Here is a 27,674-nt window from a genome sequence, read left to right as displayed (position 1 = left end):
TTAATACACTCGTATCTGATTGGAGTTTTGAAGGAAGAAGTTTTGAAGCTCGATGCCAGGATGAAGTCTAAATCAAATATATGTCAAATAAAAATCTCTAAAATTCTGAATTGATTTTTGTTTGAAAAAGTTTATGTTGAAAACGGTGATTATTATTTTATTTTTTATTATATTTTCAATGAAAATATTTGATTTAATTAAAATATTTTAACACTTTTACAATTTTGTAAGAATATAATAAAAAATTCTTATTCAATTATTTAATTATTACATTTTACATGCATGCGATTTAATAGACAAAACGCCCCCCCCTCTCTCTCTCTCTCTCTCTCTCTCTCTCTCTCTCTCTCTCTCTCTCTCTCTCTTCTATATAAGACTCAGTAAGAGGAGGAGTGTGTGTTCGGCGTGAGAGGACAGAGGAGCTCAGTAACTGTTTTCTTGCTCTCGGTGGTGGTGGTTGTTGTTGTTGTTGTTGTTGGTGGTGGTGGTGGTGGTGGTGTGGTTGATGTGTTCAGGCTGGTATGAAACGCTAGAAGTTCTGAGCTCTGATTGAAGGCTGGTCTCATACACTCTGGTTGATCCTCATCATGGAGCTGTCTACAGCTGCTGAAGCTGAGTTTGCAGACCTGTACTCGGTCATCCCCTATAATGTTACCTTCCCGGATGAAGAGCGCGGATTCCTCCCGGACTCTCGGAACCTGACCGAGCGCTCTGCGTCCACAGGACCCGCGGGGATCATCATTGCTGTCTCCATCACCGCTCTCTACTCCATCATCTGCGTCGTGGGACTCCTTGGGAACATCCTGGTGATGTACGGGGTGGTCAGGTAAGAGCAGATACAGCAGTAAAACCCCCACCACACCGACCTCGCAGCTCAGTCCGCTTTTACCCCAGAATCAGTCCGCTTTTTACCCCAGACACAGTCCGCCTTTTACCCCAGACTCAGTCCGCTTTTACCCCAGACTCAGTCCGCTTTTTACCCCAGACACAGTCCGCTTTTACCCCAGATTCAGTCCGCCTTTTACCCCAGACTCAGTCCGCTTTTACCCCAGACTCAGTCCGCCTTTTACCCCAGACTCAGTCCGCTTTTACCCCAGACTCAGATCCCCCAGACTCAGTCCGCCTTTTACCCCAGACTCAGTCCGCTTTTACCCCAGACTCAGTCCGCTTTTACCCCAGACTCAGTCCGCCTTTTACCCCAGACTCAGTCCGCCTTTTACCCCAGACTCAGTCCCCCAGACTCAGTCCGCCTTTTACCCCAGACTCAGTCCGCTTTTACCCCAGACTCAGTCCGCTTTTACCCCAGAATCAGTCCGCTTTTTACCCCAGACTCAGTCCGCCTTTTACCCCAGACTCAGTCCGCTTTTTACCCCAGACTCAGTCCGCTTTTACCCCAGACACAGTCCGCTTTTACCTCAGACACAGTCCGCCTTTTACCCCAGACACAGTCCGCTTTTTACCCCAGACTCAGTCCGCTTTTACCCCAGACACAGTCCGCTTTTTACCCCAGACTCAGTCCGCTTTTACCCCAGACTCAGTCTGCGGCAGGGGCAACTTTTATCCGCTTACAGATAAAACACACACCTGGTGTTAGGATCAAAGCGCCGATTATGGTGTGATGAGCGATAATTAACACACACACACACACACACACACACACACACACACACACACACACACACACACACACACACGCGCGCACACATGTAACTTCGGGGTACATATTGATATTGAAGAAAATGACAAGTGTCTTTAGGATTTAAACATGTTTTATTAATATACACATTTATTATTGATCTATAAATTTATAATTTCCCATAAGGTATCTTAAATTTTATCAGTGCTATAATAATAATAATAATAATATTAATAATAATAATAATAATAATAATAATAATAATAATAATAATAATAATAATAATAATAAGAGGAAGAAGAAGATGAAGAAAAAGAAGATGAAAGGCTGGATGAAAAGGAAAAATTACTAGAATTTGCTGCTTAGCCAAAATCTCTAGAAGAGAAGAGAAGAGAAGAGAAGAGAAGAGAAGAGAAGAGATTGATGTCTGTGGGTTCCTCTCAGATGATTTTGAATTTGATAAGTTGAGCAGCAGTGTGGTGAGTGATGTTCTCATCATGTTTCCAAAAAATGTCTCATCTTCCTGAAAAAATCTTTGGGAGATGTTTATAAAGAAATGTTAACTCCTGCGTATGTATGGAGATGTTTGGAACAGCAGGTGGAACAGAATGGGACTGGATCATTGTTTTAATTTTAATGTCTAGAAAAGCAGCAGCAGATTTTTATAGTAAGAGCTTCAGTGCTCTCAGTGTCCCTGTGTGGAGAAACAGAAGACAATGTCATGCTGTAGAATTCCACAGGACTGAGGGAACATCACTTTAGGTAGCAATAAAGACTAGAGAGAAGATGAGAATAACTTTCAGTCATTATTTTGAGCAAATCAGCTGTGAAGGAACTGATCATACACCATGACAAACCTGCAGTGGACAGATCTTCCACTTACTGGATTTGCTTTCTGATATTTTTTTTAAAAACATATTTATATCAGTTATACTTCTAAAGCATGAGTCTTCTACAATTCAGAACTGATCAGGAAAACACGTCCCCCAGAAATATATCAGCAAATAAAAAATAATGATAAACAATTAGGTGATAAACGCCACGTCTTGAACATGATCACGTGTGGTGGTGCTACAGTCTGGAGGAAAAAGGAAAATATTTAGGAGTATAAATCCTATTAATAATAATAATGATAATAATAATGATAATACTACTACTACTACTACTACTACTACTACTACTACTACTACTAATAATAATAATAATAATAATAATAATAACAAATATGATTTATTAATATATTTGATTTATTAATATGAGGGTCTCCAGATCCAATATTTAATGAATAAAATGTTAAATGTGGAGAGAGGTGTGATTAGTGTCTGTTTACAGACTCAGATCAGATGTGGAGTCTAATCGATTACTGATCTCATTATCCGACCAAAATCTATATTTTTCTTTCTAATTAATGCTGAGTCAGATTTTTCCCTTGAGCAACATACATTCTTGTGTGTGAGGTGCTCACACACACACACACACACACACACACACACACACACACACACACACACACACACACACACACACACACACACACACACACACACACTTTACTTTAATTAACATGCTGAATTGCTTACTCTGTTTTAGTCTCAGCCGTGCTAATGGATGTTTCATGTTGAGGAACTTTATTCACTGAGTGGGTGATGTTCTACTCATCAGGGTCTGACTGAAACACTAAAATATACTTTTATTATAAATTATTAAATACAGTTTAGTAATAATTCACTGAAATTAGTAAATCATAGGCAGGATGGTAAGTGTCTGCTGCATGTCCTGTACTTTACCACTAGATGTCACTGTCTCCAGAACAGTGAACTGTATCACGTGATTACAGCTGATCAATCTCATCATCACTACTGCTTATTTCCACACAGTCCTGTAGACCAGCCCTCCATCTTCCTTTCCTTTATTTTCCCTTATTTTGTGGTCCCTTTCTTCTCTCCGAGTGCTCATCTGAAAAACAGTTAGATTATTGGACAGTAAAGATGCCGATTGGAATAAATAATACATTTACAAGGATCATTGCAACTCAAAACAACATATGAGTCAAACTCAAAACAACATATAAAGCCTTTAATGATCTTAACAACAATTTACTGGTCAGGAGATGCTGGTGAATGAAGCAGATCGATTAATTAGGTTCTTATAGAAGAGCTTTGTTTTGTGTGAGTGTTGAAGTCTTGTGAGGAACCTTGAGCAGAGCTTTTTACAGGAATAAGAGTCATTGATGATCTTTAAACAGTAAACCTCAGAAGTGCTTGTTTTCTTTTCTGAGCATTTTCTCACTAAAAGATTCATTTGCTCATACTGATTAAAAATGTTCAATAAATCGAATTTCAGTAGAACAGCAGTAGCAGAAAGGGTTAAATAATTATTACAGTAATGAATGGGGTCCTAAATGGGTTTTCTTTTGGATTCTACAGTTTCCTCCCCCAAACTGCTCAGTCTCTGATTTTATAGATTCTTGTATCCGAGTCTTCAGAGTTCCTGGAATGAGATGAACAATAAAGCAAAATAAAGCAGTTAATGAATATGAATGAAAAGCGTATATACAGTAGAGGTTTAAAAGGTAATACTGTGAGAACTGATCGGAGGGCTGTGAGTTCAAATCCCACACCAGCAAGCGAACACTTTGGTGCCTCAAGCCAAACTCATTATATCTCATAACTGCTGAGCTTCTCAGAGCTCTGATTTAAATCCACACATAAATCAGTGTTAATGAGGTGTGGATCAGAAGGTGCTGAATCGGTTCTAGAGCCTGGTCCTGACTGTGGTGCTCGCTATGATTCACATAATCACTTTATATTATTAATCTTGTTCTAATCTTTATAATTAACATGAACAACAAGTCCAGGAACCAAAGAAAAGCAAATTCTTTATTGATATAATAATATTTATTGGATTTTATTACAAAGGGTTTGAATGGGTGTGGTTGAGGTGTATCTACTCCACATGCTCTAGATTCAATTTCAGAGGTTCCAGATTAACTCCAAAAAGACTTGAAAACTGCACAGTTGAAGTAAAAAGCAGTGTTGTGATTTAGATGCTCATGTATGAAGGCATTGGTTAAAATTTTAAATACTTTTCTTACTTGCTTATATAAAGTTGTTTACCATGCAGATGCAGATGCACATAATAATCTGTATAATCGTTCCTCATTATAACAGCTGGGGGGAAGAGTGAATTTGCTGAACAGTGTTCCCTCAGCTCATTGGATCTACTGCTGTGTTCAGGAATCAGAAACGCCTGCATGCTAACAACAAACTCACATAACACACATACAGCGAGAGAAAATCATCACCAAAAGCCCTTATATATGTAGAATACTGTTCATCTTATAGACAACTGACCGCTCAAATCCTGCAAGAGTGTTCAGAAGCACAGAGATAACCTGATCATCTGAAACTATCATGCTGCACAAATCATCTCTGCAGCTCTTGATCTCCACTCTAACTGCACTCCTGCTCATGCAATACTGTGTCTCTGGATCTCCACTCTAACTGCACTCCTGCTCATGCAATACTGTGTCTCTGGATCTCCACTCTAACTGCACTCCTGCTCATGCAATACTGTGTCTCTGGATCTCCACTCTAACTGCACTCCTGCTCATGCAATACTGTGTAAATGTTCTTAGGATTTTGCAAGTGACTCCACTTCCTGCTGCTTACTCGATAAAACCTGCTTTTTCAGGAGAGGAACAATTCCATCACCCTGCAGTGTTTGAAATGAAAGAGCTCTCTGTGTGATTACTGAAGATGTGCCTGTTCCTCACCCACTGTTCTTTCCAACATGAAAATTAGAAAGAATAAATATCATTTGCTTTGTGATGACAAAATCTATCAGAGAGAACCGAATGCGAGTTCTCGCTCAGATGGAATTATGGAAATCAAGCAGGACTTATCAGACCAGGCTCCGTTTCTCCAGTCTACATGAGTCTGTATCCTGCAGCCTGAGCTTTATGTTCTTAGACAGAAGTGAAGCCTGGTGTGGCCTTCTGTAGTTGTGTTCCCTCTTCCTCAAGGTTTCAACATGTTACACATTTTCTGCTCACTACAGAGTGAATATCAGAGTTATTCTAATCTGTCCAGCCAGTCTAATCAATCTCCATTCACCTCCATCATCAGCAAGACGTTTCCATCCACAGAACTGGAGTCTAATGCAGATTCATTAATGCATGAACAGAGAAGATGCTTATATTCCTTTATGCGTACCTTCTCTTTGCTCGACTTGTTCACTGGATCTTTTCTCTTCATTGCCACATTTTAAACTCTAAACTGTTGCATGAAAATCCTGGGTGATCAGCAGGTATGGAAAGTTTCTCTGACACCAACATGCATGAACCTGAAGCTGTAACGAATCTGTCTGGGAGAAGATGAAGTGTGTGATTCCCACACACTGTCACTGGAATTGATTATTGAACGCATCTCTCGTATCGTGGCCCTTCTTTAATTATAAGCAGCATGAATATGAATGAATGTATTTATGGATAAAATCTAACACACTCAATACAAAGCAAATCATCAGATCAGAAAATCAGTTTCTATTTAATATAAGAACAGATTTCAGATCTCTACATGTTGTTATTATAGTATTGTTACTGTCCCTTCTAATTCTCTAATTATCCAATAAGAGGCATAACAAGGTTTTTCTTCGCTCCCTGTCTGTGCCTGAAGTCCTCCTGTTATCTAATTACTAATCCAAGTGCTGGACTTTGCTTTATAATGTTGAAACCTTGAACATTAAATATTTAAGGTGAGTCAATACAGAAAAGAACCCTAATCCCAGCTGGTCACGGATCTGTGGTGATCTGCAGCTGTTTTTCTTCTAAAGGATGTTTGAGGATCAGTGATGATGTGGAGCTGTTTGTTTTCTCTGGAGGCTTTGGCAGCCTTATTTGGATTCATGGCCACAGAATGTGATTTTGACGTGAGCACCTCAGTCGCATAACTAACACGGTATTGAAGAGCTGTGGGCTGAACTGGAGAGGAGGGTCAACAAGAGAATAAACCGAAACTGTATTGACAAGCGCTCTCAGGTTCCTTGCTCTCTTTTCTTCTGAAGCTTCATAGAATTTTATCTTTAAGCTTTATAGAAGACTCGGTAGGATTTTGTTGACAAATGTTCAAACATAAAAATGCTGCAATCATTTTTTTCCACACATTTTATTTGATGACTTTTTGATTTTTTTCTTCAGTAAATGACTTCATCTGTGTTATTATTATTATTCACTAGGAAATTAAACTGATTAATAATATGGACATTTTTTTTATAGTTTTTATTTTACACTTTATCATTCCTGAGTAAACTAAACATGATTTATTTACAGTCATGTCGTTTCCTCACAACATAAAATGTTCTCGGTGCACATGTTCTCCCCCGGAGGGAATTGTGCTGAAAGGTGATTGTCCTCGTGAATAATTTAAAGAAAATAACGAAATAAAACTTTGAGTGTTTCTATAAGAGGATGATTTGCACTGCTATAAAATTAGTTTACAGTTTTTCCCAAAACATTTATTCATGTATTTCCTCAGTACATTCTTTTAAATAAAAATCAATCACAACAAAATGCATGTAATGGATCTGATATCTAATGTGGCCTGGTTTAAATCCATCGCTCACCTTACAGTCAATACAAATCAATACAAATCAGCAGTTCTTCTGATCAGATTCCTGTGATGGTGCATTTCTCTCCTAAAGGAAGTGTCTCTTCCACAGTGACCACGCCCACATTCACAGGACTTTAGATCTCATAGAACAGTTAAATGAGTATCTGAATAATGTAAATCACCGTCACCAGATTGTATCTCAGGTTAAACTTTGTAGGAGACATTATCAGAACAATAATCCATGGAAATATTTCAGGCAGAATTCTTTATTTAAGTACATTTGAAAACCTTCTCCTTGGTGTACAGCTGTAGCCCGTGCATGAATCTCAGTGCGTGGATTTTTGCTTAGTTTAAAAATAACATTTCCATGTTGAAGTGTGAAGTGAAAAAAAAGAGATTTAAATATAATGTGTATTTTATAGCAGTGTGACGCAGTCATGTGACCCATTCAACCCAAAACAAACAACTTCATAGTCTCGGGACTCCATGTCCATGTAAATACTCTCTGCTTTTGCTCCGCATCGCCACTTCAGTTAGAGACAGGAAGTGTTTTCAGATGTTTCAGTGTGGAAAAGATATTTTTTAGAGAATGTTGGAGACGGAGAGAATTTTAAAATGAAAATGCAGAACTATTTAAATGAATCTGAGTCGAGGCGTAAGGAAGCTGTTTTGGAAGCTCATTCTGCTGCAGTTTATTATAGGATTAATGGACGAGTTTGTACAGCAGGACAGGTGGTGCAGCAGGACAGGTGGTACAGCAGGTCAGGTGGTACAGCAGGTCAGGTGGTGCAGCAGGTCAGGTGGTGCAGCAGGACAGGTGGTACAGTAGGTCAGGTGGTGCAGCAGGTCAGGTGGTACAGCAGGTGGTACAGCAGGTGGTACAGCAGGTCAGGTGGTGCAGCAGGACAGGTGGTGCAGCAGGACAGGTGGTACAGCAGGTCAGGTGGTGCAGCAGCACAGGTGGTACAGCAGGACAGTTGGTGCAGCAGGACAGGTGTTGCAGCAGGTCAGGTGGTACAGCAGGTGGTGCAGCAGGTCAGGTGGTGCAGCAGGACAGGTGGTGCAGCAGGACAGGTGGTGCAGCTGGTCAGGTGGTGCAGCAGGTCAGGTGGTGCAGCAGGTCAGGTGGTACAGCAGGTCAGGTGGTGCAGCAGGTCAGGTGGTGCAGCAGGACAGGTGGTGCAGCAGGTCAGGTGGTACAGCAGGACAGTTGGTGCAGCAGGACAGGTGTTGCAGCAGGTCAGGTGGTACAGCAGGTGGTGCAGCAGGTCAGGTGGTGCAGCAGGACAGGTGGTGCAGCAGGTCAGGTGGTGCAGCAGGACAGGTGGTGCAGCAGGACAGGTGGTGCAGCAGGTCAGGTGGTGCAGCAGGACAGGTGGTGCAGCAGGTCAGGTGGTACAGCAGGTCAGGTGGTGCAGCAGGACAGGTGGTGCAGCAGGTCAGGTGGTGCAGCGAATGTCATGTTTCGTAAAATTAATGACCTCATGAGCAGAAAAGCTCCTGTCTGATTCAGACTTCACACTCCTCCTCTGCATCTTCTTCCAAGTAATAATATGTTTATTAGTTTGTTTATGTTTTTTATGTACAGATTAAGTACATGAACTCTATGGGAATGCTTGGTACAGCTACAGAAACATCTATGGAAATCGTCATGGATCATAAAGAAAATTCTTTTGAGTCTGTTATTCCGTGCCCAACACTTCTTTCGATCAGACGCCAATTCGACCGCACCAGACAATTTATTGCAGTGATCTAAAGTGTGTCCAGATTAAAGCTCAGCGCCGAGTTCAGTCGGTTGGAGTATTACGATGGCACTGAGCAGCGCTGGGAAATGAGTGTAACTGAATCAGGTTTACATCAGTATAGAAATAGATTGATTAGAAAAAGGGCAGGATTGGCACGAGTAATGTAATTGGCAGCAGATTGCCTGCTTCACACCACAAATCTACACTTGAGTCATTTAGTGTGATTTATTTATGTTCCAAATGAAATGTTCTAGTAGTACAGTATTGATCAGCATGCGACGGACTGCTGAGCTTGCAAAACTGAAGAGGTGAAAAGACATGTTTATTCTATTATTATATGGAAATCTAAGCAGAAGTCTGAAGATGTTTATTCACTTCATTTAATCACATTCTCTAAAAACTTCTCTCCAAAGTGCCTCCTTCTGAAGACATTGTGCAGCAATGGCACAGTTTCTGCATGCAAGCAGCTCCAGGTTCTAGATTAAAAATCATGCACTTGAATCAGCTTGTAGGCAGAAATCGTCTCTATGTTACGTGAGGGTTGTGTAACCCTGGTTCCCCGAGGGAACGAGACGCTGCGTGGGGAACACACCAAAGCGTTGCGCCGCAGCTCGAGTTCCCGATATAACCTGAATCACCTCAGGGGTGTAGAGTTACATAACCCAGAGACGTTCCCGTTCAGGAACGCGAGGTGCGTCGGAACGCTTTGGGAACGCGTGTCTAATTAGTTCCCGAGAGAGAGAGAGAGAGAGAGAGAGAGAGAGAGAGAGAGAAAGAGAGAGAGAGAGAGAGAGAGAGATCACTCACAAGCGTCTCTTTAGCCCGTGTTCTTTCCGCCACATGACGTGTGAATACTGCGTAAAAAAGGGGCTGAAGGGGCTTCGCCCATGATCATGACACCTGTGTGCAGGTGTGGAGACACCGGGAGACCCGGACTGTGTTCAGGGGACTTTCTGCTCATGAGCCGGCCAAGTTATGTAGCTCGGATACGGCACAGGTCACAACCCCCGAAAATGCTTCCTGACTTATTATTTTTTATTAAGAAATTGTTTTTATATTTATTTTACCATGAGGAATAAGTCCCGCCCCCAACCCCATAGCTCCTCGAGCCTTGCAGGCGAAGCGCCCAGAGGAGGAGTGGAGGAGAGGCGGAGTTAATGCGCTCGTCGCCGGGGGAAGAAAGCGCCGAACCGCGTGCTCCCAAACCTGTGGGCGTCACCCGCCGGCGACAGCCAGCGTCCAATTTCTAACTGATTACACAGATTATTTGAGCGCGTGCACAGCGCGGGCGCATTCCCAAAGCTCGAGTTCCTGAAAGGGAACCACTGCAAACACAGTTCTGTGTTGATCTTCTAATTAGACCTTAATCCAGCTTGTGGCAATGAAGATCTTGGCACAAGGCAACTTTTTTATTGTGCCTATTTTTAGCCTTTATTGTATGTAAGCAATTATTCAGCTGCAATATTACAGCAACAAAATACAACCTTCCTTCCCAATTAGCAAACAAGTCACAGAGGATGATGAAGGTGTAATTTGTGCATGCTGTGTATCTTCTGCGTAGATGTTTGCGAGATATTTAGGTCGTTGGAGATCCTGGTGTAAATTAAATATTTGTAGGTCACTATGAATGAGGGCATCTGTAAAATAAACGTTCTGTAGTATGTTGCTGAACAACATTATGCTCGTAATATGGCACAGTTTACACTGACCACAGTGGCACACATTTGGTTGGTGTAGAATTGGGACCAGTATCCTGAGACATGAAAAAATCAGGGTTCTTGACAAATGACAAAAAAAAAATTCACTTTATCATGCTTAAAATAAAATGCTTTGTATTCCAGTGAGTCAGTAGTTAATGAGTGAAGGAAATCATGAATATTCAGTTCTTCGGGTCACATGATCCCCTCAGCAGCAGGCACATGCTTCAGAAGCATATTAAAGTGTAAGAGCAGTGATGAGTTCTGCTCTTTGATTTCTCCAGTGAGTAATTTGGAAGAATAAACTCTACATGTCGTGACTGAAGGCAGCTCTAAAATGATCTGCGGGTTTTTCCTAAAACTACACCTTCAGTGTCTCTGGGATTGATTATTAGACTCAGCTGGTTGATTGATGAGTTTGAACTGTAGGTCTGGTTTGGAGATGGAGAGAGGAGGGTCAATAAGTCAATCTGTAATTGAGTAGCGTAATGAATAATGGTGAAAAGTGCCGTGATCACGCTGAGATTCCTGCTGTGAAAGTCATAAGCAAACGTGCTGCACTCTAACAAGGGGATTGTAAAGAGCAGACCAGGTCTGTGCAGTCGCTCAGTGGTAAAGGCTTTGGACTTTGGATCAAAAGGTCACAGGTTCAAATCCCACCACTGTCATGCTGCCACTGCTGGGCCCTTGAGCAAGGCCCTTAACCCTCCCCTGCTCAGTTGTCAAAAATGTAAATGCTCAGATTGTGGAATAAATACTAGAATTGTAGGTGATTTGTGTGTCTGTGGTCTGGGTTTTTGTAACGAAATGCTTTGAATCCTACAGATTTAGTGTTTTCTGTAATGTAGCTGCCACAACAGTCACTGTGATAAAGCAACAAAAATCATTCAGAAACTAATCTAATGTGATATTCAGGAGCAGCCACGTTTCCCTTCCTGCAGTTTTCTACTATTATTATTACTTGGTTTGATGCTAAATGATGTTAAAATTGGAATCTCTTTCTGTAGATCTCTCTCAGTAGATCTCTCTCAGTAGATCTCTGTCTGTAGATCTCTCTCCGTAGATCTTTCCTTGTAGATCTCTCCTTGTAGATCTCTACCTGTAGATCTTTAGAGATCATAGGTCATTTATTTTACACCCAGTTTTATTTTATGTTAATTTTATATTAAACCTCTAAATCATGATCATGATGTTCTCCAGGTCTACAAGAAGTCTGCTCAGGAGTGAATCCGTTTCATTCCTGATTATTTTCTCACTAATGACTTTTATTGTTAAAACGATTGAGGCTCCATATTTAGTATTTTGGTCTTCTCCATTTTTTGGTCCAGGTGTACACATGTAGTAATTTACATTTCACTGAATAAAATTAGTAAATTGACAAGAATAAAAAAATCCATGTGCCTTTGTTCAGTAATGTCTCGAGACGCCTCTAAAGCTCCTAAATACTCGTGACTTCGCTGTGAAAAGTGTTTCAGACAAAAATGATGATGGTAATAGAAACAGGAATCTCGCTCACTTATACTCCAATCTGCCCTGAAAGCATCGCTGAAATGTCTGTCTGGTTTGAGTGGCTTTAAGTGCTACATGTTCTACAGCATCTCCAAGCAGTGCTTTAACCCACAAATCCTCCAATCATGGCTTGAGAAAGCGGGTTGCTATGGTTCACATTTCCTTCACAGGGTCTTTACATGGGGAAATGTATGTGATCCTACAGGATGATTCTGAAGACACTAAAGCTGGTATAAAATCTCCTGCTTTTTATTTATATATGTTATAATATCATGATTGTAGTTTCCTGTGCAAAAAAAGTGAAACGTTATCACTGAAAATAAACATCATTAAACAGGTACACGGAGATGTTGTTTTTTTCTGATTGCTCTGCATGAGTTTTTTGAGCCACATCATACAATACATATTACGAATATATTCTCTGTATGTGGTTTTTTTTGGCAGATATACCAAGATGAAAACTGCCACAAACATCTACATATTCAACCTGGCTTTGGCTGACGCCTTGGCCACCAGCACACTGCCCTTCCAGAGCGCTAAATACCTGATGAACACCTGGCCTTTTGGGGAGCCCTTGTGCAAACTCATTATTGCAATCGACTACTACAACATGTTCACGAGCATCTTCACCCTGACCATGATGAGCGTCGATCGTTACATCGCTGTGTGTCACCCAGTCAGAGCGCTCGAGTTCCGGACTCCAGTCAAGGCCAAGTTCATCAACGTGTGTATCTGGATTCTTTCATCCGCCATCGGAGTGCCCATAATGATCATGGCCGTTACCAAGGTGACGGAGCAAGGTGAGCAACAGGGGGCGCTGTTATATAAATCCTATATAAGAAATGATATACTATACACAACATAAACACTGTTATTGTTGTAACAAAGATAACATTTTAAACACAATTCCCTCCAGGAAAAACAGTCTGCACGCTGAAGTTTCCTGATCCTGACTGGTACTGGGACACGGTCACAAAAATCTGTGTCTTCATCTTCGCCTTTGTGGTGCCGGTCCTCGTCATCACAATCTGCTACGGGTTGATGATCCTTCGCCTGCGCAGCGTTCGCCTTCTCTCTGGCTCTAAGGAGAAGGACAGGAACATGCGTCGCATCACTCGCATGGTGCTGGTCGTGGTGGCGGCTTTCATCATCTGCTGGACACCCATTCACATCTTCATCATCATCAAAACCCTGGTGGAGATTGATCAGAGGAATCCATTCGTAATCGCCAGCTGGCACCTGTGCATTGCCCTCGGTTACACCAACAGCAGCCTCAATCCCATTCTTTATGCCTTCCTTGATGAGAACTTCAAGAGGTGCTTCAGGGAGTTCTGTCTACCATTCCGAACGAGGATAGAACAGAACAGCCTTTCCAGAACCAGGAATGCCAACCGGGAACCAGCCTCAGTTTGTGCTCCATCCCAGGCAGGAAGGACTCCAGTATGACTAGGCCTGGAACGGATCCCACCGGGATCCCACTCACAAATACAACAAGATCTGCAGTCTGAGGTCACGCAGATATCCACCACGGAATTCTAGAACATCTTACAAAGATTAGAATAAGAGACTGTAAACAGGAACGAGTTCAGACGACTGTACACTTTCTCCTCATCCTCGTAAAAAGGCATGTGGGAAGATATTTTTTACATTTTGGTCTGAATAGACTTCTTAATAAATTAGCACCAGTGAAAGAAACCTGCACACATCCGAGTGAGAAAATCAGTGAAAAGCAACACACACCACATTTCACTTCATGAGGAAAATTGTTGCTGTGTGATGTTTTGATTTATGGCTACAGCTTCTAAAAACTGGATGAGAAATAAAAAAGACATCTGAGATGCTAAAACCCGCTCTGGAGATGTTTAGGATCAAGAAACTGTCGCTCTTTCTTCAGAGCTCAAAGGAAAAGTCTGTGATATGAACAGAGACAGTGTTATTTACTGTACACCATCGATAAATTCACATTGGGTCGTCAGATATATATATATATATATATATATATATATATATATATATATATATATATATATATATATATATATTTTTGTTCTGACCCCAACATCCATCATAGTGACATTTCAGTTGTAGAACCATCCCCTGGAACCTCACCAGCTCTGCAGATTCAACTGCACCTTTATAAAATCACAAATATTTCTATTTAGACTGTAAAAAGACAATATAAAGATTATACTTTTATAATCAGATGTTTCTGACCAATAATAAATGATCAGATGTGGTGTTTACTTGTTGAAAGTGATCCTGTAGCCACGCAGATCTTCATGGACAGGATGGGACTCTAATCTCAACAAAGTGTTCAGACTACGCTCAATCTACGTTCAGACATTTTAGCAGTAAAAAGTTGGAAAGTCTTGAATGTATCATAGAAATGTATATAAACAGATCGGGTTCATCAGTTTAGTAGGAACTTGTAGCATTTCAGAAGGCACCTTACTGGAACCTCGTGGTCTGAACGAATCACATGTAGTGTATAAAGTGTGAATATTTCAGTCGTGTATTTCAGTAGTGCGTAGAAATAAAAAAACTTCCATTGTATAGAATATATATCATATTGTATGAAATTTATGAATGTGTGCACATAAGTAGATGATTGAAGAGGAACGATTATATTGTTGCTGAGTTGCTTTACTACGATCCTCAGAGCAGAAGATCTCAGTCTCTCTGTTCTTCTACACAAATGTATGTAAAGTGCCTCAAGATTCTGTAGTGAAAATCTCTCTCTTTTGTTCTGTTATGAACAGACTGCTCTTATTTGCTCAGATGGATGTAAACATCGGTATAATTGTGTCTCTAGGTGGTCTAAAGTTGCACTGGGTGAAGTTCACTTAGTCTCAATAACAATTATACAAACTTCAGCATGATTTGTGTAAAGAATCCACGTTGGGCAGGAGATCATCCATATTACGATCAGTTCATTGTGCTTATCAAAGAAAGCTTTAAACATGGAAAATAATCAGGAACCTTGATTTGTTATAAAGCATTGATTTTATATTAAATGTCCCTAAACATCTGTCCAGAGCACAAAACCTGCTTTTTCACCGTGCTGTAGCTCCATCCTCGAGTTAGTTATCATTTCACACTGAACTTCAGTATATTTGTGTTTGCGTGAGAGAAGAAAGAATAGTTTCAATAGTTTGACTATAACAGATTTCAGCACAGAGCTGCTCTGTACAGCCTCGTTTTCATCACACTGATTCAACATGCACGTTTTATTGTAGTCCACAGATGTTTCTTCTTGACATCTTTATAATAATTAATGCTAAGTGACTTTGTTATCTAAAGCATGATGACGTCTGTTGTATTATAACAATAACAGTATTAAATGAATTGAGATTCTCTTATTCTGTGTTCCCTGTTGCACAACCTCGTGTGATTAAACGCTGTGGTGCTGTGAGAACTGGTTAAAGCTCAGAAAAGCACGAAGAAAGAAAGAACAAAATTGTAACCAGTAGAAACTGTTGTTTCTCTGCATTTAATACTTTTTCTTTGCTCTTATATAAATTTGCTTCTTTTTTCTGAACATTGTGGAATTTATATCTGTGCTGCCTGAATACAAGCTGCCTGAGTTACGGTGTGAACACTGCGTCCATTCAGCTGCTTCTGTTTTCTTTGTAAGGTTTATAACACGTCTGTGTGCAGTGACTTTGGGACATGATTTCTATTTCTTTTTTTTCTTTTTTCTTTTCATTCAAAAGCCATCAGACAGTGTGACACTTAAAGTTCAGCGCTTTTACTTTCTGTTAGCAAACTCCACGTAGCTCGAATTCATCCCCTATGGCATGTCCATGTACCCGAGGGGCCATGAAGAATAACCAGATACCTAACTAATCTTCTTCTTCTCTTCTTCTTCCTTTTCTTTTTTCAATTTCTCCCATTAGGGGGCGCCACAGCGGATCATCCGTCTCCATACCCCCCTGTCCTCTACATCTGCCTCTTTCACCCCATCCACCTGCATGTCTGGGGCCTGCATGTAGAAGCATGAAGTATAATTGTAGAAATATTCTGATTCTTTATCACAGAGTTTTAATTCCCTGGTTGTTTTCTTACAGTATTATTTCTGTGATATTATTCTCAGTCATGTACAGAATATTCTCATCAGAAAACCGAGCATGCAAATTAAACCCAACCAAATGATAAGAGACTGTTGTTGCCATAGAAACCAGCAACACAACTCAGCAAAATACTCAACATTAGCTTAAGTGTGTTTGATAAAGCAGAGATGCTCATGAATACTGAAACTGAGTCTCTCAGAGGACTTTAGAGCATCTTGTACAGTCATGTATAATTAACAACGTGCACTGGGGTGTATTTATACATTTATAAATATTAATGGGTGTTTATTTGTTTGTTTATTTGTTTTTTTACAGGGCATAAGGGTATATTGCCAACAAGCCACGTCAAAATGATAAGGACATGCTATTAACCTTCATTAGAAAGTGTCCTCATGTTCAATTTCTATGCTTGTAAACTAAACTCACTGTAAAACATTTAGTTTAATGACATTAAGAGACATTAAGTACAATTATCAGTGTAGTAAAACGACACTCCATTACTGTTGAAGAGCCACTGAGGGGATTATGGAAGATGAGGAACAGTGTGGCTCTCATGGTTTCATGGTTTGCTTGAGGGTGATGCCTGCAGGTCAGAAAGGGAGATGCTTTTCAATTTAGTCAAGAAATGAAATTGTCCTAAAAGTAAAAGTTGTATAAAGTTGTATTTAGCTGAACTGAACTGAGGGAGGTGGGGAAGATGGATGAAGAGGGGTGGGAGGTGTTAATAGGAGAAGATGGAATGAATTGAGATGAATGCGAGGTGGGAAAGAGGGTTTAGGGTGAATATATCAGGAGGCGGTGATGAAACGTGATGTGTTTGGAATAAATGAGGAAGGATGATTAGGATAAACAGAGGAGGGATTTGGAGGAGTGAAGAATGATGGGATCTATGAGAGAGGGGATAAAGTGGATAGTGTGAAGCAATAATCCTGCCATTGTTTAAAAGAAGAAGTGGTTTGAGAGAAGGATAAATAGCTGTTGTGTATGATGGAGACTGAGAGGGAGATCCTGAAATCCCAGGAAGAGACTGTGTTGGTGAGGTTTGGGGGGGGGGGGGGGGATGATACTTTAGAGAGACTTCAAAGCATTATGGCACAGAGAGAAAAGAGATGTATGAGATGCTTCAGTGGGAGAGAGAAGGAATCTCTTTTGGTTCAGATGGTAAGAGAAGATAGATGTCAACTATACTATATAGAGAGGGACTTTTCAATGCTTCATGTGGAGAAAGGAGATATTTACACCTTCAGAGAAAGAGATTGTGTCTGTGATCCTTCAAAATGACAGAAAGAACTGGAAACAGAGAGAGAGAAAGAGAGAGAGAGAGAGAGAGAGAGAGAGAGAGAGAGAGAGAGAGAGAGAGAGAGAGAGAGAGAGAGAGAGAGAGAGCAACAGAAGGGCAGCCAGACTTGAGAAACAGAAGGACTGTGATCTATGAGACAGAAGACAGAAGGGCATCGTCTTGCTCTTTGTCTCTCAGTTCTGGACTTGCTGTGTTCTTCTGCCAGTAAACATATTTCCTGCTACACTTGTTAGACCAGCCTCCCTTTTCCCTTTTATTGTTTACATGTTTCTAAAACATTTCGGGATTTGGTTTGTGCTTATTTTTTTGATGATTTGATTGGATTGATTTTAGTGTCTATTTCACATATAATCACTTACAATTATTTTAGTAAATATCTCTCAGTGTAAACTCCTCTCCTAATGGTGCTTTCTCATGATTTTCCTCACATGGGCATGTCTAAGAGGTAGCTGTTATTATTAGGTATATTAAACAATGCAGCAATGTCATCTTGTGTTTAGGTAGATGAAGAGGGAGGTTGTATAGTGCAAACACACTTCTGAGGAAATCAGTTCTTTTGCTTTTTTTTTATGTATTTTTACATTTAATGAATAAATAAGTAAAGAGTGGTTCAGCAGCAATTTGTGAGTGATGTTCCGGTCTGGGTGCTTTAGTGCATGCTTCAGTTCTGTGATGGAATATGTAAAAACATTCTCATTCTCATTTAATACTTACATCAATGTTCTAAATAAGAACACAATTTCAGTCTCAGGTTTACTCTAATAGTAGTAACTGCAGTAACTGCATATAAGTTTATTAGGATTATTAGTAAATAAGTTGACAAATATTTTATATTTCAGTTGTAATTATTTCCAGTTGGTTTGTGGCGTTTTGTTGAATCTTTAAAATCACATTCAGAGTGTGTGTTCATACACGTCTGTTCATCACTGCTTCATTTATCAGATATGCTCATCATCACTGCTGGTACTGAGTTTCTTCCATACTTTGTGTGCCAGGACACCATGAAGTATTTGATTCTTGGCACTGTCTACTTTACTGTAGGAAAAGTAAAACACACACACACACACACACACACACACACACACACACACACACACACACACACACACACACACACACACACACACACACACACACACACACACACACAATATTCTAGTGAAATTGGCTATCACCTTGGACAGCGCCTCTATTTTCCACTATGACTATGGATATGAAACAGAACAGGGAAGCTATGAATACTGTACTGTATATGATGTATTTATACTTTAGTTTATAGTTTCTTCCGCTGTAGATTTACGGTTACAGTTTATTTTCCACTGACAGAAAACTGTTGTAAAGAAAACCTTGATCTACTCTTAATTACACAAAACTGGAAGATTGAAAGACACTGGAAGACACTGACCTCTGTCATAATGTTCAACCTTTTAATCCAAACATTAAAATTCTAAATGCTTCTCAGAGTCCAAAGTCTGGGATGAAGTATAATGCATAACTTTAATGACTATCAGCTACTTCATATTTATATTCACATATTAGATATATAAGATATAATAAGAAATATAAGCAAATAACAGATGTACTACATGTTCCTTCACTTTTAGTCATAATATGTCATTTAAAAGCATGCTACACTGAAATGATTTCTGTCTTATTTAGGATTATACTGGGTGATAATGTTGCCCAGCGTCATATTACATTCTATTCCCTAATACTAAACTTTCATGTATACGCTCAAAGCTAAAAGTGTACGAACAGCTTTTAACATTTTTACTTATTCATATGGCAACAATTTTAAGTGAAATAAATAGCAACTTGACCAAGAAGAATCAGGCATGAGTTTACTGGGATCGAGTTCATTTTGGACAGATTTGTTTGCCACCATGTTAATGAGGCTGGAATAAGACTTTACAATAGATCGTTACAGAAACATTATAAGACACAGAGCATTAGGTCCCAGGCCAGAATATGGAATATCTTCTAAGTGTAAAACAATCTGTGCTGCACTCAGGCAACTCGCCATGCACTGATGTCCACAGCATGTAGGACCAACTGCTCCAACACCAGGCTCATCTTGTCATCTGGCACAGAGTGAAGTTCCAGTTCACAGACAGCAGTGTACCAACCACTAGTCTGAAACTAGTCTAAAACACATTTAGTTCTAGATATTGCCACACTTGAGCTTTAGATGTAGATGTAGATCTTTGGTTTGCAAGGGAAACAATGAGAGAAACAGGATTCAAAACCAATCATCTTCAGAGTGACACTGGATATTGTGGATATAAATTACTCTTTCAAAGTGTAATGTTGTGTAAAGCTGAACCACACTCGGTGTGCATGTTGTGAAAGTGTTTGGTTTTCGTGTGTATTCATTTAGATATCCAGGTGGGACCTTTCTGAGAAAAACAGACTGAGTCACGGGTCATCTTCCTTCTGCCATGCTCTTCATCTCTCTACTCCGTAAGGGTTTCTGAACTCAGCACATTGATGCCTAAACTCAGGCTGTAAGACACAGATCACTGGTTAAACCCAAGAGAGTAAAGAGTGAATGCTCAATACTGAATCGGCAAAGTGCAACAGTGAGATTGAAAAAAGGTGAAACTCTCCATTTTTATACAAAAGAGAAGAAGTATAGAGTGGAGTAGAAATGAGATTAGGAAAGAATAATGTGTGTTCTGTGGTGTGACAAACCCAGAAAAGGTTTGAATTTCATGCTGTAATTGGCAGTGAAGCTAATGTGCAGCTAATTTTAAATTATATAACATTGGAGGAGTTTAATAGGGAAGCCAGAAGTGTTTGTGCATCCTGCAGGAAGCCACAGAAAGCTGAAATGTACACACAGCTGTTTAGAAGCGATTGACATGGTTGGGAGAATAAGCATGACTAAAGCAGGAGCATCTGCTCAGGAGAGAGCATCTCAGATAGTTGAGAACCATACACATCTGAGACTCAGACCCAGTAGCTCTAACAGTTTAACTAAAAACAGAGAGCCAGATGCTAGTACAGGCATGATGGAGCCTGGAGATATCAGTGTCCACAAATTGAGGAATTATGAAAGAATATCTGGATGAAAGATTATTTGTCCATGAACTTCACGTATCTTATCAAAAGGTGCAACTTCCATGTTTTTAAAAGTAAATAAAAAAATGTATACAAAATATAGATATTTGTGGATGAGTATCAGAACCTCAACCAACACCTTCATTATGTGCTTTGGTCAGCAGTTTAATAGCTTCTAATTTTCTAGATTTATATTATAGCCATTGATAAGAGAAGCCTGGATTCGGTTTAACTCAGTGTTAATGCATTCCTGCCCAGGATAGATGTTCAGTGGTGTAATCATCCATCATCAATGTGTACGAATAAAACTGGGAATAAATTCAGACTGAAAATGTACCATTCTGCAGCAACTGTTCATCACTAAAGCATAAAGGCGGAGGGATAGAGAGAGGGAGAGGCAGAGGGACAGGCGGAGGGACAGACGGAGGGACAGACAGAGGGACAGGCAGAGGGACAGACAGAGGGACAGTATGTAGTTAGAGGAGGATTGGGATTGGGGACAAGGGATCTGGAATCTGGAAGTTTGAAGGTGTTGAACTGATTCTTTTTGGTTCAATAGAATGAATGATGATTTTTTTTTAATACAGTAGAATTAAAAATAGTACATGTGTTTGATCTTCATGTTGCTGAGAGATAAATAAAGGTACAGAGAGAGAAATACGTTTAGTTTGGAGGAGAGAGATCTGGGAAAAGCCACGTTTAAAATGCACAATTTTGACATCTGCACTAAAATGAATTGGAGCCAAAGATCAATCTCAGATGTGAGATGCAGTGCTGATAAATAGAACATTTCAGAGACATGATGGACAGAGACAGAGATATAATAGTTTGCCTGTGAAGGTTTTCTTATCAGCTGATTGTTCTAGCAAACTATAAGGTTTTGTGAAGTCGACCAGAAGGTGCTACATAAAACAACAGAGAACTATGGCTACACAGACCTGCAGCATACTAACACAAAACACAACTGTGTGTGTGTGTGTGTGTGTGTGTTTTGTGTGTGTGTGTGTGTGTGTGTGTGTGTGTGTGTGTGTGTGTGTGTGTGTGTGTGTTGTGTGTTGTGTGTGTTGTGTGTTGTGTGTTCTTACCCATAGCAGCTGGATCTGTGTCTTGCAGAGTCATTTGCAGACAGTGGAGTCTTCTTGTGGTTGACAAAGAGCTCAAACCTGTTTCATCATGACCATGACCCTGCACATAATAAAACAAACAAACAGACTTTTAACCTTCTGAAAGTCTTCAGGATGAAGTAGAACAATGACGACACAATGGACCTTCTGACCTTCTGACATGTGCTCGAATCCCCACAGCCAAAATGGAGTTATAAAGACTAAAGGGAATGAAGTCTGTGGTAATGAGTTTGAAATGGGTATTTGGGTGGGATATAATTCTGACCATGTAGTGTATAAATAATGACCTTTTCATCTCTGTATTCTCTTTTGTTCTTATTGTGGATGAAGCAGTTCACTCTGCTCTAAAACTCAACACCTCTCTGAACTAGTGTCCGTTCATGCTGCAGTGAAATCCAGATGCTTTATGGGTGGAGCTACAGATGTTTTTATTGATGTATTATTATAAAGTGACTGAGTGCAACTCCTTTGTTTAAGAATTCATGCTCTAAGCATCACCACCAGCACCTTCCATTAGATGCAGGAAAAGTAGCAGCAGTTCTGCTCAAGCTGCTGCTTTCTGTGTGTTTGGGATGAAGGTTCTGGTGTAAATAGAGAACATGAGATTTAGTGTCTGTTCGACATATGGGCCTATTTGTAGGGCAGATGTTAAGGTCAGTGGGTGTTTCTAACAGGCCTGTGTGTTGCTGCTTCAGTGGATAGAAAATGAATTAAAATCTGTCTGTTGAATCCACGGGTCCATTTAACACGTCTACTGCAGATATGAGCTTCATCTCCAGCTGATCGAATCTTCACGCTGGGCTTTAAAAGTGGAAATGCTTTTATTTCTTAATAAAATGTTTCATTTAATACAACAGATTTCATAACGAGTGATTTTACTGATAAAAACCTCAGTAAAAAATTGTGTAAATATTAATACTAATACTGATTACTACTGATTTATAATCATTATTACAGCCACATAAATGTTTTAGATCAAATCCATCAGACTCATCAAATCTAGAGATCAACTGATTTATTACTTTTGCTGATTAATCGGCACCAATAGTTGATTGCTGGAACTATTGGCTAACTGCAGTCATTATAAGAGCAGCTTCTGGATGCGAATCACTAAAACCACATGCTGCATGAAAAGCGTTATATTTATTATTTATTCATATATTAATATTTACATATTTGTAATAAAGTTCAGTACTTTTTTTATGGAGTGTGATGTTTGTATTGGACATTATAATAAAATTGTGTATATGAATCACTAATCTGCTTATATTTAAGAAATAGTACAGAATTATCAAGATATTAAACATTTACTCTTTGTTTCAATATCAAACAGAAAGTTAGTAATCAGGCGAGAAGCTCCGTGTTGGCGGGGCATGTGCGGGCGGGAGTGCAGGGTGCTCCCTGACACCACCCCCTCCTCCAGGGGCGGCACCAGACGCCCGAGCCCTGCGACGAGGCCTACCCCTGCCCCGGGGCGCCGGGCGATGCGGGTGAGCCGCGTGGAACTCCACCAACAGCGCCGGGTCCAGGACGTCCTGCCGAGCCACCCATGAGCGTTCCTCCGGACCGTATCCCTCCCAGTCGACCAGGTACTCAAGGCGACCCCCGCGTCGTCGTGAGTCCAACACCTCGCGCACCGCGTAGACCCCTGGCTGGTCTAAGATCTCCGGCTGGACGGACGTTTCGGGGCCACCTAGAGAGGGAGAGAGAGACGGACGGTGAGGCTTCAGCAGAGACACATGGAATGTCGGGTGGATCCGGTACCTGGGCGGGAGCTCCAAACGGTAAGTCACCTCGTTGACCTGCCGGGCGATCTTGAACGGGCCCACAAAGCGGGGGCAAAGCTTGCGGCAGGGGAGCCTGAGACGTAGGTCCCGGGTGGAAAGCCATACCTGGTCACCCGGCCGGAAACGGGGCGCCTCCAGCCGACGGGCGTCGGCGTGCCGTCGTGTGTTCCGCACTGCCCTCCGGAGTTGTGTGTGCGCCGACTCCCGGACCCGGTTGCTCTCCCGAAACCATGCGTCCACGGCGGGTACGTCACTGGGCTCGTCGGACCAAGGGAAGAGAGGTGGCTGGAAACCCAGCGTACACTGGAAGGGCGTAAGCCCCGTCGCGTCCTGGCGCAGCGAGTTTTGGGCGTACTCGGCCCATGGCAGAAAACAACACCAGCTCTCCTGGTCCTGGCTGCAATACGCCCGAAGATACTGGCTGAGCTCCTGAATCTTCCTTTCCCCCTGCCCGTTGGTCTGGGGATGGTAACCGGAGGAAAGGCTGACTGAGACCCCTAGGAGATGAAAGAAAGCCCTCCAGACCCGTGACGTAAATTGCGGTCCTCGGTCCGAGACGATCTCCTCTGGGAGGCCGAAGGTGCGAAAGACTTGGTGGATCAGGGCCTCGGCGGTCTCCAGGGCGGTCGGCAGGCCCTTCAGGGGGATGAAGCGACAGCCTTTTGAGAACCGGTCCACTACCACCAGGATACAAGTGTTCCCTTCGGAGCGGGGGAGATCGGTGACAAAGTCGACACCCAGGTGGGACCAAGAACGTTGCGGGACCGGGAGTGGCACCAACCTGCCCACGGGTAGGCGACGCGGTACCTTGGTCATGGCGCATGTGGGGCACCCTTGGACGAAGCGAGCGACCTCCCTCGTCATACCGGGCCACCAATACCGGGCTTGAACTAGCTGGAGGGTGCGTTTCTCGCCGGGGTGGCCTGCCCCTAATCCTTCGTGGACCGATTGGACTAACTCCCGATGACATGCGGTCGGCACATACACCTTACCCTCGGGGCACCCCTCCGGGCTCGGTTCTTGGAGCGTGGCCGTGCGGATGTCCTCATCTAAGTCCCAGATGATCGGCCCCACGATGAGATTGGGCGGAAGGATGGGGACCGGGTCCCCGGGCTCGTCGGGCCCGAACAGGCGGGAGAGGGTGTCTGCCTTGCCGTTTTGGGCCCCCGCTCGATAGGTGACCTGGAAGCGGAAGCGGGTGAAGAACAGGGCCCACCGAGCCTGCCTGGGGTTCAATCTTCGGGCCTCCCGCAGGTACTGGAGGTTCTTATGATCGGTGATGACAGTGAAAGGGTGCTCAGCGCCCTCCAACCAGTGCCTCCATTCCTCCAGGGAGAGTTTGATGGCCAGGAGCTCCCGGTTCCCGATGTCATAAATCTGTTCAGCCGGAGTGAGTTTGTGGAAGTAATACGCACACGGGTGGAGCGTTGGAGGGGAGCCCGTCCGTTGAGAGAGGGTCGCCCTTACCCCTGTCGAGGAAGCGTCCACCTCTACGACAAAGGGATGTGTGGGATCCGGGTGGCGAAGGACGGGGGCGTGGCAAAAGCGCTCACGGAGCTCGTCGAAAGCCTTCTGAGCCTCACGGGTCCAGCCGAGGGCGCGTGCCTTACCCCGGAGGAGAGAGGTGAGGGGAGCGGTGATCTGGCTGTAACCCTGGATGAACCTACAGTAAAAGTTGGCAAAGCCCAGAAAGCGTTGGAGCTCCTTGATGGTGGTCGGAACGGGCCAGTCCCGCACTGTTTGGACCTTCCCTTCGTCCATCTGAATCCCCTGGGAGCTGATGATGTAACCAAGGAACCGGGTCTGAGGGCGATGGAACTCGCATTTGGAGAGATTCAAGTACAGATGTTGTGAACGGAGTGCTCCTAGGACTTGTTTCATGTGGTCCAGGTGTTCCTCCAGAGTCCGTGAGTATATGAGGATGTCATCGATGTAAACCATCACGAACCTCTGGAGGTATGGTCGGAGCACTTCGTTCATGAACCCCTGGAACACGGCCGGGGAGATGGAAAGGCCGTACGGCATGACCCGGTACTCGTAGTGTCCCGAGGGCGTGATGAAGGCCGTATTCCACTCGTCCCCCTTCCTGATGCACACCAGATTGTAGGCGCTCCGTAGGTCGAGCTTGGAGAAGACCCGCGCCTCCCGTAGCTCCTCCAGGGCCGCCGGAACGGGCGGCAGGGGATAAAGAAGGGGAACGATCTGGGAATTCAGCTGTCGGAAATCAATGCAGGGCCGGAGACCACCGTCCTTTTTCCCCACAAAGAAGAAGCTGGAGGCCGCCGGAGAAGTGGAAGGGGCGATGAACCCTTGACGGAGGGCCTGTGCGATGTATTCCTCCATCGCCTTGTGTTCAGGGGCTGACAGGGGGTAGATCCGGCCCTTGGGTAGCTTCGCCCCCGGAAGCAAGTCAATAGCACAGTCCCAAGGCCGGTGAGGAGGAAGACGGGTGGCGGCCTGTGCACTGAAAACGTCCTTGTAGGCCCGATACGCTTCAGGGAGCTCAACCTGGGTGTTGATGGTCGATGCTTCCACCTGGGTGGCACCCACGATGGCCCGCGGGATCCTGGAGGGAAGTCCGGAGAGGCAGTGCTGGAGGCAGTGAGGGCTCCACTCCAGGATGTCGCACGGGTCCCAGGAACACCTCGGCACGTGTTGTTGAAGCCAGGGTCTTCCCAGGATCACGCTGACAGTGGAGTCCTCAAGCACCATGAACCTGATCTCCTCCTGGTGGAACAGTCCGACCTGTAGTGTGATCGCCGGGGCACAATACTTCACCCAGCCTCTCCCCAGCGGGCGCCCCTGGATGGTTTGCACGGCTAAGTCCTGGAAGCCCCTCTCTCGGCGGAGCTGTAGCCGGTCGAGGCAGTCCTGTGAGATGAAGTTCCCTGCGGAACCGGAGTCGACCAGCGCCCGAACCGATAAAGAGAGAGCAGGTGTTAACAGTGTCACCAAGAGCTTGGATAACGGAGAGATTTCAGTAGGAAACGGGACTGAACTCACCGAGGCACGAGATGGGCGAGTGGGGCAGCCGGCGATGAAATGACCCGGCTTCCCGCAGTACAGACATCTACCCGGGGCCAAGCGGGTGTTTCGCTCTCTCTGGGTCAGCCTCTGGGTTCCGAGCTGCATGGGTTCGCCCCCTGAAGCCGTAGGCGCGGAATGTTGCATGACTGGAAATGACGACGTGGGTAATGGTGGCGAGCTCCGGCAAGCCGCCAAACGCTGTGCGAGGCCGATGGACTTCCGTATGAAACCTTCCAATCCCACCGAATCCTCGTGAATGGCCATCGCCTGCTTTATTTCAGGAGCCAAACCCTGCCGATAAATACCGAGCAGCGCTGACTCGTTCCAGCCACAAGATGCCGCCAGAGTGCGAAAACGGAGGCTGTAGTCGGTGATGGAATCCTCACCCTGGCGCAACCCGAGCAGCTGATCCGTAGTGGAGAGGACTCCGGGGGAGGTACTGAACTAACCCTAACCCTAACCCTAACCCTGCGGCTTCCCAGAGAGATTGGGCCCAGGCTAACGCCTTCCCGGAAAGCACGGAGATGATGAACGCGATCTTGGCTCGAGCGGTGGGGAAACGCTGCGGCTGCATCTCTATGAAGAGATCCACTTGCATCAAAAACCCGCGGCATTCAGATGGTTCGCCGGAGAAAGTAGAGGGAAACGGCATTGGAACGTAGGCGGCCGCGGGTGCGGGGTTAGCGGCGGCGGCACTGTCCCGTACGGTGTCCGATGTGGCGCCGGCGTGTGCGTCCATCTCCAGGTGAGGGGCGGCTCTCTCTTCTTCGTTGTCGGTCCGTTATTCTGTTACGCACGGACGAGGCGGAAAGCGGAGCTGTGCAAAACCAGGGTTTTAATGACAGAATGGAGTACAGTCAAATGAGCACTAACACAACCAGAACAGAAACCCGGAGCAAAGCGGCAAAAGCAAAAGGGCTGAAACGATAGTAGCGTGTCGATAGAGCAAGCAAACTGGCAGCAGAACGGGAAATCGTAGAGCTGACAGCTTGAGTCCATAGGGGCAATAACGGACGGTGTTGGTGGGAAGCGAAGCTGCTTATATGGGAGGGAGTCTGATAGAAGTCAGGTGCGCCGAGTTAGTAATCAGGCGAGAAGCTCCGTGTTGGC

At 43.3% G+C, this 27,674-nt stretch overlaps 1 protein-coding gene across 1 annotated transcript; it reads left to right on the top strand.

The window, feature by feature from the left end:
• The first annotated feature begins 398 nt into the window (after positions 1–398).
• On the top strand, positions 399–14,184 carry oprd1a (opioid receptor, delta 1a). Its single transcript, XM_083544202.1, has 3 exons — positions 399–826; positions 12,641–12,996; positions 13,113–14,184. The coding sequence occupies exons 1-3, from the start codon at positions 588–590 to the stop codon at positions 13,640–13,642; spliced, it is 1,125 nt and encodes a 374-aa protein (XP_083400328.1). The 5' UTR covers positions 399–587; the 3' UTR covers positions 13,643–14,184.
• Positions 14,185–27,674: the final 13,490 nt, after the last annotated feature.

The sequence above is a fragment of the Silurus aristotelis genome, assembly GCF_946808225.1.
Source record: "Silurus aristotelis genome assembly, chromosome: 6".
NCBI lineage: Eukaryota > Metazoa > Chordata > Actinopteri > Siluriformes > Siluridae > Silurus > Silurus aristotelis.
This window is presented reverse-complemented; position numbering and strand designations above follow the sequence as displayed.